The sequence below is a fragment of the Macaca mulatta genome, chromosome 12, assembly GCF_049350105.2.
Source record: "Macaca mulatta isolate MMU2019108-1 chromosome 12, T2T-MMU8v2.0, whole genome shotgun sequence".
NCBI lineage: Eukaryota > Metazoa > Chordata > Mammalia > Primates > Cercopithecidae > Macaca > Macaca mulatta.
The window spans coordinates 104,893,377-104,910,316 of record NC_133417.1 but is presented as its reverse complement, the minus strand read 5'-3'; the positions used below and the strand labels follow the sequence as shown (position 1 = coordinate 104,910,316).

The 16,940-nt window shown below is 40.0% G+C and overlaps 2 protein-coding genes and 1 long non-coding RNA gene across 9 annotated transcripts in view; 1 reads left to right on the top strand and 2 right to left on the bottom strand.

Annotated features, from left to right (window-relative positions):
* The window catches only part of LOC144333322 (uncharacterized), a 47,459-nt gene extending 47,123 nt beyond the window's left edge, over positions 1-336 (bottom strand). Inside the window, exon 1 of the long non-coding RNA XR_013401900.1 lies at positions 218-336. This is a non-coding gene — a long non-coding RNA (uncharacterized LOC144333322). The remainder of the gene's footprint in view (positions 1-217) is intronic.
* Positions 337-731: 395 nt separating this feature from the next.
* On the bottom strand, positions 732-9,652 carry MAIP1 (matrix AAA peptidase interacting protein 1). Of its 2 annotated transcripts, NM_001193896.3 has the most exon segments (5): positions 732-1,123; positions 3,240-3,387; positions 5,225-5,351; positions 5,766-5,837; positions 8,899-9,652. In NM_001193896.3, coding segments are annotated over 5 exon segments (876 nt in total). In that variant the 5' UTR covers positions 9,349-9,652; the 3' UTR covers positions 732-1,044.
* Positions 9,336-16,940, top strand: part of TYW5 (tRNA-yW synthesizing protein 5) — a 30,843-nt gene continuing 23,238 nt past the window's right edge. Inside the window, exons 1-2 of one of the 6 annotated variants that reach the window (XM_077956254.1) lie at positions 9,336-9,756; positions 16,663-16,817. In XM_077956254.1, the coding sequence (XP_077812380.1) occupies positions 9,679-9,756; positions 16,663-16,817 (233 nt within the window). In that variant the 5' untranslated portion in view covers positions 9,336-9,678. 6 annotated transcript variants of the gene reach the window in all.

The following is a 16,940-nucleotide window of genomic DNA, read 5'->3' as shown; positions in this document are numbered from 1 at the left end:
TCAAACAGCAGCAGTGATTTAAAAATAAATCTTACACATACTTAAAATAAAGGTATAAGGCCAGGCATGGTGGCTCATGCCTGTAATCCCAGCATTTTGGGAGGCCGAGACGGGCAGATTGTCTGAGGTCAGGAGTTCTAGACCAGCCTGGCTAACATGATGAAACCCTGTCTCTATTAAAAATACAAAAAAATTAGCTGGGCATGGTGGTGCATACCTGTTGTCCCAGCTACTCGGGAGGCTGAGGCAGGAGAATCGCTTCAACCCGGGAAGTGGAGGTTGTAGTGAACTGAGATCACACCACTGTACTGCAGCCTGGGCAACAGAGGGAGACTCCATCCAAAAAAAAAAAAAAAAAAAAAAAAAGGTATAAATGTATTGGCCACAAATAAAATATGTAAGGACTATTAATTTAGAACTGTATAAGTAGGCTTGGTGCAGTGGCTCATGCCTATAATCCTAGTTCATTGGGAGGCCGAGGGCAGAACCACTTGAGGCCAGAAGTTCAGGACCAGCTGGGCAACACAGCAAAATCTCTATAAAAATTTTTAAAAATTCGCCAGCCATGCTGGTGGATGCCTGTAGTCCCAGCTACTCTGAAGGCTGAGGCAGGGGGATTGCTCAAGCCCAGGAGCTCGAGGTTACCGTGAACTATTATCATGCCACTGGACTGCATCCAGGGAGACACAGCAAGACCCTGTTTCTCAAACAATTTAAAAAATAAAGAAATGTGTAAGTAGTTTTTTCAATACCTTCTTTATTATGTCTATAAAATTATATGGAGCACTGGAAATATTATTGAATATGACACCAATGACGTGCTATTGTATTTTTTTTAATTTTGACTTCTTTTAAAGAAGGTGATAACAATCTGTGGAAAATGCTTTTACTGTATCATGCCAATATACTGCAAGGAGTATTTCAAAATAATATAAAAGTAATTCACAGACTTAGATTAAATGAAGATCAAATGATCCAAAAATTTTTCTTCCTTAGTTTTTCACAGCAACTGCTAAAGTCCATAAGCTGATTTTTCCAAGAAAATTATTCTAATAATTTTGAGTGTTCAATCCGTGCAATGGTCCAGTCAGGCTTTACTCCTTGTGTGAACTCCCTCTGAAACCTAGGAAAGATATTGCAAATAATGTAAATCTTACATCAGTCCAAGTATGTCTTAGATAACTATGTAATTTGCAAGTGTATATTTAGAAGAATTTTTGGCAACAAGCTAATGGTTAATATTAAATCAAAATCAAAACAAATAAAAAGTTTAACCTACCCATTCAATCACAATAAATATACCCACAAAATTGAAGTACATTCTCAAGTAGTGTGAGTATTTTTAAGGGACTAATCTATATTCAACATCTGCCAGCCCCTAAGAGAAACTTGGATATTATTCTGTTTAAATACTAGCTATAACACTTGCCGAATATGAGGAGAAATAAACTGGACTCTGGTGATGCAAACAGCACTTTAAATATAACCTAGGATACAGGAAAAAAGCTGTTTTTCAAATTGCACTGTTACCAATTTAGGAATAAATAGTGGAATTTAGTTTACATACATTAAATCAATCTTGAAAATAACAATGTTTATGAGGTACCCACAGTCTTAGTAAGAAACATCAGAAAAGATAAAGTTTAGTATTGATGACAGTGCTCTTTAAAAATGATTTCTTAACAGACAATTCAGTAGATTTAAATTAAGTATTTAAATATATAGAATATTTTGGGTAATTACAAATAAAGCAAAATTTAAAAAACACATTTCTTCCAAGAAAAGCAAAAAAAAAAAAAAAAGAGGATATGATTCTCTTTTACCTTAGTAAAACAGAATACATTTTATTTCTTAGGTCATTTTGGGGGTTTGTTACTTTGTTATTTTAAAGCAGATTTGTGTAACTCTGGCAACATAATCATTTTTTTAAAAATAAATGTCAAATTATATCTTCATTGACATGCTCCAGCAGTTTACTGTTGTAGACTTTATTCACATAAAAATACAATATAATGTCTCTTTTACATAACCTGCTAACTTCCTACTATACAGTATGTCCTTAAGGGCAGTATCCCTTCAACTTTGTATCTGAACCTCTACCAGAGCATGTGGGCACACAGATGATCAACAGATGTCTAGTGAATAAATCGTTCATGTACCAATTATGGCAGATTTTATTTTCCAAAAATGGCCACAACCATATCTCCCCTCCTATGTGCTCTTCTGCTATGTGACCTTGCTGTTTTTTGCCCCAAAAAGCGGGGGACTCTTCTTTTTTTTTTTTTTTTTTTTTTTTTTTGAGATGGAGTCTCGCTCTGCCTCCCAGGCTGGAGTGCAGTGGCCGGATCTCAGCTCACTGCAAGCTCCGCCTCCCGGGTTCACGCCATTCTCCTGCCTCAGCCTCCCGAGTAGCTGGGACTACAGGCGCCCGCCACTTCGCCCGGCTAGTTTTCTGTATTTTTTAGTAGAGACGGGGTTTCACCGTGTTAGCCAGGATGGTCTCGATCTCCTGACCTCGTGATCCGCCCGTCTCGGCCTCCCAAAGTGCTGGGATTACAGGCTTGAGCCACCGCGCCCGGCCGCGGGGGACTCTTTCTATACCCTTTGAACTATACAGATCCTTTGACTGCTTTGACAAGGAGACTATGGCAGAACTGATGTTCTAATTCTGGGCACAGACCTTTACTGGTTTAGCAGCTTCCATTTTCTGCCTCCTGGAATTCAACCACTCTGTGAAAGATATGACTAGTCTGAAACTACCACAAGTCCAAGCCACAAAGAGAGGCCCTGGAGAATGCAGAGTCATGGAGAAGCCAAGGAGTATCAAGGTGCCACACATGTGAGTTAAGAAGTCACTGTGGAAATGAATCCTCCAGCTCCTGCCACCCGTGTTGATGCCAGGTGAAGCAGATAAAACCCCCTAACTGAGCCTATCCAAAATTTCTGAGCGTGAAATAGCAGGCAAAATCAATGGCTGTTTGAAGCCAATGAATTTGGGAGGAGTTTGTTAAGCAGCAACAGATAGTTAAAACATCATTTAATTAAATTTAGCAACATTACCTCTTTCTAATTTCTTAACTCTCCTGTTTCATATCCAGTGTGTCTTTCTGACCTTTTCTCTTCATAAATAACTTGTCAAATTTCAATTCTTTTCTTCCTAAAGATCTCTTAATTTTCATACCTTCAAACTACCTTCCATCTTCTGGAGAAAGGAAGCAATGAAATCTGATTAAACTTACTCATAGCTTGCACTAAGAAGTTGTTTAGTTTCCACATTCTGATTCCCCAACTTAACCTGGAATACACTGGCTCCTCTTAAAGTTTCACTGGGGATGTTGGCACTGGTTAGATACCAAAAGCACATCAGGATGTTAACAAACTTCCTTCCTTAGAGAAAAAACATATACACACACATACAAATACAAATCAAAATAATCTATCATCCATATATACAAAATGAAATCAGAAATTGGCAGTAGTCATACAGTTGTTACAGGTCAAATTCTGTGCTTATTCTGATGTGACTTAAAATATTTGTATTGATACTGTTTTATTTTTAGTAAATTGTCTTAGGGTTTATGGCATACTTGCTCTCTTCTCTGTATCTCAGTAAAAAGCTACTACTTAACTGAGCACATACTTTACTAAGTATACTATATGGATTATTTTCAATTAGTGGCATTTTCTTTTTCTTTCTCTTTTTTTGACACAGTGTCTCACTCTGTCACCAGGGCTGGGGTGCAGTGGCACAGTATCGGCTCACTGCAACCTTCGCTTCCCAAGCTTAAGCAATCCTCCCACCTCAGCCTCCTGAGTAGCTGTGACCATAGGCACCCACCACCATGCCCGGCATTTTTTCATATTTTCAGTAGAGCCTGGGTCTTGCCATGTTGCCCAGGCTGGTCTTGAACTTTTGAGCTCAAGTGATCTGCCTGCCTTAGCCTCCCAAAGTGCTGGGATTACAAGTGTGAGCCACTGCATCTGGCCAGGCATTTTCTAAGATTATAATAATCTCATGACAGATATGTATTGTCAAACCAAAAACGAGGAGAAAAATAATATCTTTTGCTGCTCAGTAACTATCTTAACTTCAACTGCCAGAAAGAGTAAAGGCTTTCTATTCTACCCTAATTCACCTTGCTGTGCCTGGTGATTCTGACAACCTCCTGATGCAAAAGTTAGTTAGTGACCATGGTGCTGAGATGCAATTTGAAATATTAGGGAAGAAGAAAATATTTATCACTAAAAATATCTTTACAAATGTTTCAAAATAATGTGTGCATGAAAAATTTTATCATCATTAAGAGTCTCTTTCTTCTACCTTAGGAAGTGTTTAAGCAGAGTCTACATTTCCTGTGTGGCTGGCACATAATACATATGCAAATAGAGTCATCCCTTGAAATCCATGGAGGATTAGTTCTAGGACCCTCCTGTGGATACCAAAATCCACAGATGCTCGAGTCCTTTATATAAAATGGTGTAGTATTTGCATAACACACATCCTCCAGTATACTTTAAATCATCTCTAGATTATTTATAATACCTAACATAATGTAAATGCTAATGTAAATAGTTGTTATACTGTATTATTGAGAGAATAATGACAAGAAAAAACTACATGTTCAAGTATAGATGCAACTTTTTTTAAAATATTTTCTATCCGAGATTGGTTAAATCTATGGATGTGAAACCCCCAGATACAGAGGGCCAACTTTGTATGTATCAGGAACAAACAGTGAATTATCAGGAATGCTATAGGGAAAATGTATGCCTCAGACAAGAAGAACCAGATAACCACTAAACTTCCTCCCAACTTTTTTCATTATTCTCAACTAGATCCAATTTGGGAGTTCTGCAGTTAATCTTTTGAAATCATCTTTAGTTGACAATATCTAATTTGATTTTCTTTTACCCCTCATTCCTTCCGTATAAGGTGCAGTTTTAAAATACTCAGTTGTTTCCTTCAAGTTACTATTGTATTGAATAAAAATAAAATAAATAAATAAATAGTAGCAGAAAAAAGTTCTAGATAGAAAGGCTTAAGAAATGATGACCATGTCTCAACTCTTTCAGAAGTAGGTCTTTAAAGAATGGATATAACATTTTCTTGGAAGTTCTATTAATTTCTACTTGTCCTGACAAAACTCTATTTTGTGATTATCCACTACTTTAGCTTATCTGGACAATTATGGATCATTTCAAGTTGACTATGCTCTGGCATTACCTTTCTCATCATAGTAAATGGAGATGTCTCCTGTTGATGTAAATACAATTTCATCTATGTTAGCAGCAAGGGCATTTTTATGGTTGTCAGGTAGTGAAGTAACCTTTTCTTTCAATACATGTAGCACCTAAGTTTGAAAAAAGCAAGCCATTAGTTCACCAATACCATTTTTGAAACCTTTCAAAAAGTGATCTTTATCATGGAATACATTTTTCCAAACCTATTTTTAAATTTACTACCGTATTTACTCATCCTCAAAAGCAAGGCTGAAATGTATCTCATTATTCAACTAGGTAATTCCTAACAGAACATTCTATATAAGAGCAATTGAAAGACATCATAATTACTTACTTATGCCTTAAGTAGCAGGAGTTATTCCATGCTTTTATATGACCCGAAGTACCCATAAGAACAGATACACAGACTCTACTTTGGATGCTGGCACACATGCTATTTTTAAGCATAAATAAGGAAAATGTGCATCATTCTATTGCAAGAGAATAGCATTTATTTTTAAAGCAAAATGTACAATATACTTTACCTCTTTGGCCACAAGTTCTTCCAACAGATCAAATTTACACTGTGACAGCAACTTGGATACATGAGCAAAAGCCTTGAAAAAAATATTAAGGGAAGTGTGGGGATTATTATTTCAAAATATCATACCATGTTCATATTTAAATGGCTAAGTGTAATACAGACTATTTTATGGTAATGGTGATAAACAACATCAAATATTAATTTATCAAGGCATGACTCCTTCAAGGTTGGTTGACTTTTTCTATATGGCCTTGCCACATATATAGCAGTAAGTGACTTGACTTTTAATTCTGGATCCACCTTCAGGACCTGGGAAATGACAGCGTGTTGTGTACAATCTAGATATCTCAATAAAAATCCTCCTTTATATTTCTTTTTAAAATGATGACGTAAACAATCATTTGACAGCTGTATGACCCACCTCTTAATCATGCATAGATAGCAGTTGGAAAGGAGAACAGTCTAGATTGCACTGGGAGTCTGGAAATCTGGGCTGAAGTCTGAATCTCAGTATGGGAGATAATGTAGGTTTGAGAAAAGTGGGAGAAAAGGTCATTAGTTTATATGGTCTAAAACAGTAGATCCTAGCTTTGAAGTGTGAAATTCCATTTTCAAGGAGGGAAAATCCCAACTGCAATTCTCATTGCTAGCAATGAGAAATCAAACTGTGAATTAACATCCTACCTGTCTTCAGGGAACTTTCAGTCCACTTGGGAAAAAGACAAGTAAACTGACAAGTTTAGGAATTTTGACAGGGATAAGAACACGATGACTTGGGAGCATACAGAAGAGCCTTCTAACCCAATCTGAGAAGATCAGAGAGGGCTTCCTAAGGGAAGAAACATCTAAACTGAAATCTGAAATAAGCTGAAATCTAGGCTGCCAGAGGATGCACAGGCATGTCAGATATGGCATATCAGAGAATACTACCTAACTGTTATAGGATGAATTGTGCTCTCCTTCCCCCAAAATTTATGTTGAAGCTCTAACCCCCAGAACCTTGGAATGTGACTATATTTGGAGATAAGGCCTTAAAGAGGTGATTAAGTTAAATGAGACCATCAGGATGGGCCAAAATCTAATCTGACTGGCATCCTTAGAAGAGGGGCAAATGTGGAGTAAGAACCACCAGGAGCGCACATGCACAGGGAGGACCATGCAAGGACACAGCAGGAAGACGGCCATCCGTAAGCTGAGAGAGGCCTCAGGAAAAAAACCCCTCCGACACCTTGATACTGAAATTTTGGTTGGTTGCTTTATATAAGCAACATTGCATACAGACTGGCTGATGAATGGGGTGGAAATACTACTTAATAGCAAGGAAGGAGGTGAAAATAGCTAACAGCTGGAGAACCACTAGGACTGGAGTGACTCCAAAAATGCTGCAGGCTCCTCTGTGTGTTCAGAGGAAACAAGTACTGAGGCCTGATTCCTGCCAATGGTGGGGCGATGATTTCCAATCCTTACTGAAACATAAATGAACTGGTACCATCATATGTGTTATGAGGTGGACAAGCTCATATATCATCGGTGGGCACTGTAAAGAACAGGAGGATCAATACAACTTACCACTGCATGGACAAAAGATTTTAAGAACTGACAAGAGCAGAGGTTTATCCCTTAATTATGATGCTGAGTTAACCATCTTAATCAAGCTTGTTCTTTGACTTTTTTTTATGTAAATATATATAGTAGTCAAGAGTTGACTCAGAGAAGCAGGCAGCAGGAGTTAATACTGACACTTATTACATAAAGTTGAAAACATTTATTTACAACTGATAGGTCTCATAAATACAAATGGCCATGATTATGGAAAGAATCTGAAATAAATTTGGAGTAAAAATATCAATACCAGTATACAACCAATATTGTAAAATGATTACACCAATGGTATGGTTTTAAGGCATATGAAGGTATGAAGCAGGAAATATACTTTATGAATTCTATTGTGGTTTTTGTTTTTGTTTTTTGAGACAGAGTCTCGCTCTGTCGCCCAGGCTGGAATGCAGTGGTGCCATCTCAGCTCACTGCAACCTCCACCTCCCAGGTTCATGCGATTCTCCTGCCTCAGCCTCCAGAGTAGCTGGGACTACAGGGGCGCGCCACGGCTAATTTTTGTATTTTTAGAAGAGATGGGGTTTCACCATATTGGCCAGGCTGGTCTCGAACTCCTGACCTGTGATCCACCTGCCTCGGCCTCCCAAAGTGCTGGGATAACAGGCGTGAGCCACCATGCCTGGCCGACTTCTATTGTTATCAATAGTTTTGCAATGTTTGGGAACGATACAATCTGTAAAGGAGTCAAAAAAAGAAAAAAAAAGGTATACATGGCCCTTAATCCTAGAAAAAAAGCATGTACCCACAAACTCTACAAATAACCTCAGGGCCCAAGTGACCACTGTCATAAGGGTAAGGCAAGGTATAATCAGCCATTCAGAAACAGGTACGTAACTAACGAAGTCAGGGATAAGAATCTCTAAAGGCTAAATATTTTCTGTGTGTAGGGTGCTGCGCACTTAGCCACCAGGCAGTCTCAGCAAACCCTTTAAAAGGGTAAAACTGCTCATCTCCAGTTTAATCTTTAAGGAGTATGGGGTGGTGTGTTGGTGGACTCTGTCAAATAAACGGCAGAAAGTTCAGCTCTTCTACCCAAGGTGACATTACAGCACTTTGGAAATGTTATCTCATTTATTCTTCAAACTGACCCATTTATTAATGTATTCAACAAACATTCATGGAGGGCCTACTATGTGCCAGGGATTGTCTTGCCCACTTTGTAGATTTGAAAATTACGTTCAGACAATATGAGACCATATAGCTTTTTCCTTTATTTTTTGAGACAGGGCTTGGCTCTGTCTCCCAGGCTGGAGTGCAATGGCACCATCACAGCACTACGTCCAACTCCTGGGTTCAAGCAATCCTCCCCTTCAGCCTTCTAAGTAGCTGAGACTACAGGCGTGTACCCCCATGCCTGGCCAGAAGCTTACTTTAAGTCAAGCAATGGCTGGAAAGCTCTATGTCTGGGCCACTAATCACTTTGGATCACTTGTATCCCAGTGAAGAAACTAAGCACTTCTGCGAATAATAGTTGAACTCATTAGAGACAGACAAGTCAACCAGGAAAATAAACAAACCTGCTTCGCTCCCTCAGAGAACTCTGCGATGCTGAACTCTTTGTCGAAATAGGCCCAGATAAGGAAGGCCTTAATTCGAGTCCTAACCCAGTTGATAGGGTTGGAGAATCCCAGGACGATCATCTTGGTTTTCTGGTGCTGCTGGGGCTTCTCCTCCGTGCTGTAGCTGCGCTGAAGGCAGGCAGGGAAAGAAGCGAAGGCTGTGGGGAGTCCCGGGCGGCTGAGCACTGGCCGCCGGGAGCCCTGGGCAGGTAGCGCCGAGGCCGCCAAGGCCCAAGCGCTTCGGGGAAATGACGCCGCTCCCGAGCCGAGGCGACAGCGGCAGAGGTAGCAAAGTCTGGCCGACGGCAGCCTCACCTCGGCCGCAGCGGGAGTCCGGAGTCGGACGGCCCCGCAGGGCAGCGACCCAGAGTGCCGCAACTGGGGTAGCAGACCAGCGGCCAGCGCCATTTTTATATGACCCTTCACCCCGGTGCCTGCTGGTGCTGTATGGAAAGGAAGTCGGTGGGAAACCACCTCAGCGGTGTCGGAGAAAGAGACTGGAGAGCAAAGTGGACTTGTTGCTGCCGCCTCTGATGAGTCGGCCCCGTCCCCGCTCTCCAGCACGCAGCCCAGGCCGAGGCCCTTCGGCAACCCGCCCCGCGCTCCGACCCAGCCTCTCTGGAGTCCGCCGGCCTCGCGGACCTTTTCTCTGTCGCTCGTGTTTCCGGGCGGATGGCGCTGAGGAACGCTTTAGAGCCGAAGTTGCGAGGACCTGTAAGAGGGCAGGCGTGAGCAACCATGGCCGGACAGCACTTCCCGGTTACCCGGCTGGAGGGCGTTTCTCGGGAGCAGTTCATGCAGCACCTCTACCCACAGGTGAGTCTCTTGCGCGGGGCAGAACCCCGGGAAACCAGCGGGAGACGGGTCTTCACCATTTGGACGACGGGGAACTGGTTTTTAGAGACCCAGGGTGTGGAAAAGAGGCGCAGGACGGCAGCAGATGACTGGTTGGCCCTTAGGCCAAGGGAAAGGTGCACGTGGGACGCCGACTGGCTCTATTGAAATTTCCGGAGAAAGCCCCATGTTTCTAGGGAGCAAGATGATGGCGGAGAGCTGAGTGCGAGAGGTATTTTGCCTAAACTCTACTCCGCATCTGTCAGTCTATTCCGAATTAATGGGTTTGAAGGCACAACTTTTCACTCCACTGAGCCAAAAAGGAAAGCAATGGGATTCCCCCGGGAAATTCCTACTTGTCTTGAATTCTAACTTACTTAGGTTCTAGTTCCGACATTGGAGTCTTTTATACCTGTAGTTAGAACCTTAGGTCTTTAAAACTCAGAGAAATATTAGGGGAACAAAAAGTGCTTTTACTTGCAGTGCTTTACAAGGGAGTCCAGACCTAAGAAAAACAGAAGGTGTTAAAAGGAAAAAATCTACAGGATTACAGTCAGTTTATGGTAGGAAAAATACTCAGCAAGCCGGGCGCAGTGGCTCAAGCCTGTAATCGCAGCACTTTGAGAGGCCGAGACGGGCGGATCATGAGGTCAGGAGATCGAGACCATCCTGGCTAACCCGGTGAAACCCCGTCTCTACTAAAAAATACAAAAAACTAGCCGGGCGAGGTGGCGGGCGCCTGTAGTCCCAGCTGCTAGGGAGACTGAGGCAGGAGAATGGCATAAACCTGGGAGGCGGAGTTTGCAGTGAGCTGAGATCCGGCCACTGCACTCCAGCCTGGGCAACAGAGTGAGACTCCGTCTCACTAAAAAAAAAAAAAAAAAAAAAAAAACAGCAATTTTCTTACCTGATATTTACACTTCTAAGGGTGGACATAGAACTACAGTTCTGGGGCCGGGCACGATGGCTCATGCCTGTAATCCCAGCACTTTGGGAGGCCGAGGTGGGCGGATCACCTGAGGTCAGGAGTTAGAGTCCAGCCAGTAGAAATCCCGTGTCTACTAAAAATACAGAATTAGCCGGGCATGGTGGTGGCACATACCTGTAATCTCAGCTACTCAGGAGGCTGAGGCAGGAGCATCGCCTGGGGAACCCGGGAAGCGGAGGTTGCAGTGAGCCGAGATCGCGCCACTGCATTTCAGCCTGGGCAGCAAGAGCGAAACTCAGTCTCAAAAAAAATAAACACTACAGTTCTGAGTGTTACAAAAATCAGGGATGGACAAGGCACGGTGGCTAATGCCTGTAATCCTAACATTTTGGGAGGCCCAGGTCGGTGGATCACTTGAGGTCAGGAGTTCAAGACCAGCCTGGCCAATGTGGTGAAACCCCATCTGTACAAAAAATACAAAAATTAGCCGGGCGTGGTGGCACACGCCTGTATTCCCAGCTACTCTGGAGGCTGAGGTCGGAGGATCTGCTTGACCCCAGGAGGTCGAGGCTGCAGAGATCCATGATCCTGCCACTGCACTCCAGCATGGGCGAGAGGGTGAGACCCTAGTTTAAAAAAAAAAAAAAAGAAGGGGTTTGGGGGACGTGGGAGGAATAAAGTTTTTCTTTTGATAGCAACCTACGGGAGGGGATTCAAGCCTTTATTAGTTGGGAGACTTGTACTAGATGGGATGTTCTTTTTCTTCCTGTCCCTAGACCCCCCCATCTCAGAATGTGCTAGACATTAGTTGCCTTAAGGGCAGTGTTGTGAAGATTAATGTATGTGGAAGTGCTTTGTAAGATGCATAGTAAAAGGTATTTTGTAATTTAATCTCTTCAGACAAGACATATCACAAAGCATCATTACATTTTAAAGAGTTGAAAATTACAAACAACTTTCTTTGGCCATAGGGCAGTAAAACTAGAAATTCATAACAAAATTGGAAAAAAAGACCTTTCTATCTGGAAACACTAAAAAGTATGAGGGAGCATAGTCCTATGAGTTTTTGTTAAATATTTTCTAATAACTCCATAATTAACACTGTACATTGTACAGGTACATGAATAGATAGACCAAGGGACTAGAATAGAAAGTGCAGAAATATCTATTTCTATGGAAATTTAGTGTATAATAAACATGACATTTCAGAAATCAATAGGGCAAAAAATGACTTTTTAAAAAATAGACTGTTTTTTAGAGCCTTTTTAGGTTCACAGCACAATAGACCACAGGTACAGAGATTTCTCATATCCTTCCTGCGCTGACACATGGATAGCCTCCTCCATGATACATCCCCTCATTAGAGTGGTGTATTTGTTGCAATTGATAAACCTACATTGGCACATCATTTTCTTTTTCTTTCTTCTTTTCATTTTTTGAAATGGAGTTTTGCTCTTATCGCCCAGACTGGAGTACAGTGGCACAATCTCAGCTCACTGTAACCTCTGCCTTCAGGGTTGAAGCGATTCTCCTGCCTCAGCCTCCTGAGTAGCCAGAACTACAGGCACCCGCCACCACGGCCGGCTAATTTTTGTATTTTTTAGTAGAGATGGGGTTTTGCCATGTTGGCCAGGCTGGTCTCGAACTCCTGACCTCAGGTGATGCGCCCATCTCAGCCTCCCAAAGTGCTGGGATTACAGGCGAGAGCCACCGCACCCGGCCTGGCACATCATTTTCACCCAAAATTCATAGTTTATATTAAGGCATACTATTGATATTGTACATTTTATGGGTTTGGGCAAATTTATAATGAAATGAATCCACCATTATGGTGTTATACAGAGGAGTTTCACTTAGAAAATGATAAAATTCAGTTTATATCTCACACTGTACACAAGAATAAACTCCAAGTGGATCAGAAAAATGTAAAGAAATGAAACTACACAAGTTGTGAGTATACTTGGCAATACAAAAAAAATGAAGCTACACAAGTGCTAGAAGAAAATAAGGGTAAATTCCTCTATAATCTAGGTGTATGGACGGCATTTCTAGCTATGACTCAAAATTCAGGTATAATATTAGATTAAAATTTGACTACATGAAACATTTGTTTGCCAGAAACACTATAAGCAAATTTGAAAGACAAATACAAAGTGGGAGAAAATATTTGCAACATTTATCTCATATAAAGGACAGTAAAAACCCTTGTATGGAAAGAACTTTTAAAAGGGGGTAAAAGGCTGAAAATCTGGTAGAAAAATGAGCAAATGATAGAGGGGGAAAAAACAACATTAAAATGGCCTTTAAACTAGGATGTTTAAGTTTACTCTTAAGAGAAATAAAGCTACACTGAGATACAACTTCTCTCGTATCATATTGGCAAAAATTTGAAAAGCTCTGGTAATACTCTTGGTGAGGCCGTGAAGAAACTGACACAGTCAAATTTTATATCAAATGGTACAACTCTTTTGGCATGTCTAACTATGTTTACTTTATGACCCAGTAATTCCTCATTTAGGAATTTATTCTGGAGATATAGCTCCAAAAATGTGTAAATATTTACATAGTGTTACTGCACTTGCAAATTATTGGAAATAACCTAAATGCCTATGCAGGCAAGAATAGTTGAATAAATTATGGCCCATTTACACTGAGGTATACTAAGATGTAAAAAAGAATAAAGGCGATATCTGAACTGATAGTGGTGATTTCTAGGATATATTTATGAAGTTTTTAAAAAGCACATAACGAAAGAAAATATATAGTAAGCTACTATCTATGTAAAAAATGGAAGAGATAATGAAATACATGTTTTTAATCACTTTGCAAAAAAGAAATAAAGGAATGATAAGCCAAAAATTAATGAGATGGTTATGCATAGGGGATGTGTGAGTATGAGATGGAAAAATGTGGATGGGGTGACTTTTATATAGTTTTGATTTGGGTAATCACGTTAATGTTTTACATTCTAAAGTCATAATAATAAAATCAACAAGGATGGAAAAGTTATTTTTTAAAACACCCTAACATAGAATATAAAAAGTAACACATGAACCTATTTAAGTGGGAGAGGGAGAAGTTACCCAAGTCACTTTTTTTAAACACAATACTTTAATTATATGTCCTCAATCTAAGACAGAAAGAACTGAAAACAAACTGAATTCTAGTTAGTACAGTAAAGTCCTCATTTAACGTTCTCAGTAGGTTCTTGGAAGCTGCAGCTTTAAGGGAAATGACCTATAATGAAACCAGTTTTACCACAGGCTAATTGATAGAAACAAGATATAAGTTCCAGTGGCATATTTCTGGTCACAAAAACATCACCAAACTTGTAAATAAAGACCCAAAACATTTCTAATCTTAAACATTGAAGTAAATGTGAGCTACATGAATATTTAAGAAGGATTAATAAAAATAAATAATTACTCAATTTTTGGTGAATTGTTATGTGACAGTGGTCATAGTAGTGGTGGGTTAAATCAAGGAATAAATGTTTACAAATGGAAAATTGTAAGGAGCACCTCCTACCACTGAACAGTTCAAAACAAGTATGGCAGGTTCACTGAGTGCTTTCATACTGACTTGTTTATTGTGCACTTGAATGATTATCATATGCTTTACAAATTTTTGTTTTACATACTTTGTATTCACTTCTTCCTTCATTTTCCAACCTGCTTATTCCAGTTCAGGGTCACAGGTGGCCAGAGTTTATCCTGGCAGCTCAGGGCACAAGGTAGGAACCAACCCTGGACAAGATACCATGTCATCTCAGGGCACACACACACATACACGTGCGCACACACACACACACGTGCACTCATTCATGCTGGGACTATTTAGACATGCCAGTGAACCTAATGTGCACATCTTTGGGTTGTGGGAGGAAACCAGAGTACCCAGGGAAGACCCACAGAGATGTGAGGACAATGCAAAAACTCTACTCAGACAGGGGCCCTGGCTAGGAATTGATTTTCTTTTTTTCCTTTTCTGTGTTATAACTTTACTTGAGGACCTGTTGTAGACATGTTTTTTACAGTGGTGTGACCTAACAGTGGCAAAAGCAAATTCTGTGAATTCTTTACTTCCTGTGAATTCTGGGATTTTACAAGTCATTAAACATTGAGGATAATGGGAACTAGGTTTCCCACGGCTGAAAATCGGAGTTACAAATTCAGTAGATTATAATGAACCTTGAAATGTTTATGGCTCATACGTACACCTGTTAGGTAAATGTGTGTGGGCATGTATTATATATATGGACATATATGGAGAGAGAGCTGAACAGAATAGGTATATGCATATATGGGGTATACGTGTAGATATATTTGTGGGATATACATAGACCCTCACATATATCCTAGCTCTGTCCACTCAGAAGAAACCAGAGCTACTTTAAGAAATGACTAATCACAAGGCTGAGCAGAGAAAGTATCAAAGATGTTGGGTCATGTTGTTTTGCCATAATGTAAGGAAGTGCCCCGGTTAAAAAGTCACAAGAAGCATCTTGAAGGGGCTTACTGGCCAAATCTGGGATAATTTGGGTGTCAAAATTATACCACTAGATTATTACCCAGTGAATAAAATAATTCAGTGGAGAAGTTAGAGCTCATTTCGATATTAGTATGCCAACTAATAAATGTAGAAGAAATGATGGAGTTTAGAAAAATCACTGTTTTTTTACTCATCGTAGCAAAACATCGTGTGCTACCTGATGTGGCATGCTGAGAAGGCTACACCATTCCTTTTGTGGCACATTCCTTTTCCAAAATGTGTAACTTGAGTCTAATTACGAAGAAACTTGAGATAAACCCAAATTGAAGGGTTTTCTAAAAATAGCTGGCCTATACTCTTCCAAAATGTCAAGGTCATAGAAGATAAAGAGGCTGATGATTAAACATTTCAGATTAAAAGAGACATAGCAACTGAATGCAGTGTGACATCTCAGATTGAATTCTGGGTTAGGAAAAAACGCTAAAGGAAATCATTGGGACAATTAGCAAAATTTGAATATGGACTGTAGATTAGATAATAGTATTATGTCAGTGTTTTGTTTTTTGTTTTTTTGTGTGTGACGGAGTTTCACTCTGTTGCCCAGGCTGGAGTGCAATGGCACGATCTCAGCTCACTGCAACCTCCGTCTCCTAGGTTCAAGCAATTCTTCCACATCAGCCTCCCGAGTAGCTGGGATTACAGACATGCACCACACTTCAATTTTTTTTTTTTTTTTAATTTTTATTTTTAGTAGAGATGGGATTTCACCATGTTGCCCAGGCTGGTCTCAAACTCCTGACCTCAAGCAATCCACCCTCGGCCTCCCAAAGTGTTGGGATTATAGGCGTGAGCTACTGCGCCCAGCCTACGTCAATGTTAAATATAATTTTGGTAATTATTCTGTGGTTATATAAGAGAATGTCTTTGTTCTCAGAAAATATACTTAAGTTTTTAGAGATAAGGACCATGGTGTCAGCAATTTAACCTTGAAATGGTTCCAGAAAAATTATGCTTAATTTAATTTCAATTAATGATAATATGTCCTTTTATTGACAGTAAGAACAAATCATAAAGCAAATGTGCAAAATGTTAACAGTTGGTGAATTGGGGTAAAGCGTTTACGGAACTTCTTTGTAGTGTTCTTAAAACTTTTTTATAAGTTTGAAATGACATCGAAATTAAAAGTTACAAAAATATTTGACTATAAAGTACAAATTTTAGTCATTATATATTGATGGTCTTGCAGTTTTGTTTTGTTTTTCTAATCTTAAAATTTTGTTCTAGATATTTCACATGGCCCCTCTTCTTGTTTTAGTGACAACATGAACTGTCAAAAGCTTTGAGGTCGAGCATCTTGGGAGCAAGAGTCAGATCTTACTTGTTTTTTGTCTTCCTGTTGCCAAATACAGCTCTTGATGTGTCGTTGGTTTTCATGAATTTTGTTGTTGTACTTCTTTCCCCACTTACAGAGAAAACCTCTTGTGTTGGAAGGGATTGATTTGGGGCCATGTACAAGCAAATGGACAGTGGATTACCTAAGCCAAGTTGGAGGGAAGAAAGAAGTAAAGATTCATGTTGCTGCAGTTGCACAGATGGACTTCATTAGTAAGAACTTTGTATATAGGTATTTTCTTCTGAGGTTTACTCTGGGGATACAAATAACTTTTTTAAAACTTTTAAAATATTTTTGCATTATTATACAAAGACCATATGGCATTTCATCTTTTGGCTGGTTTGATGTAATCAT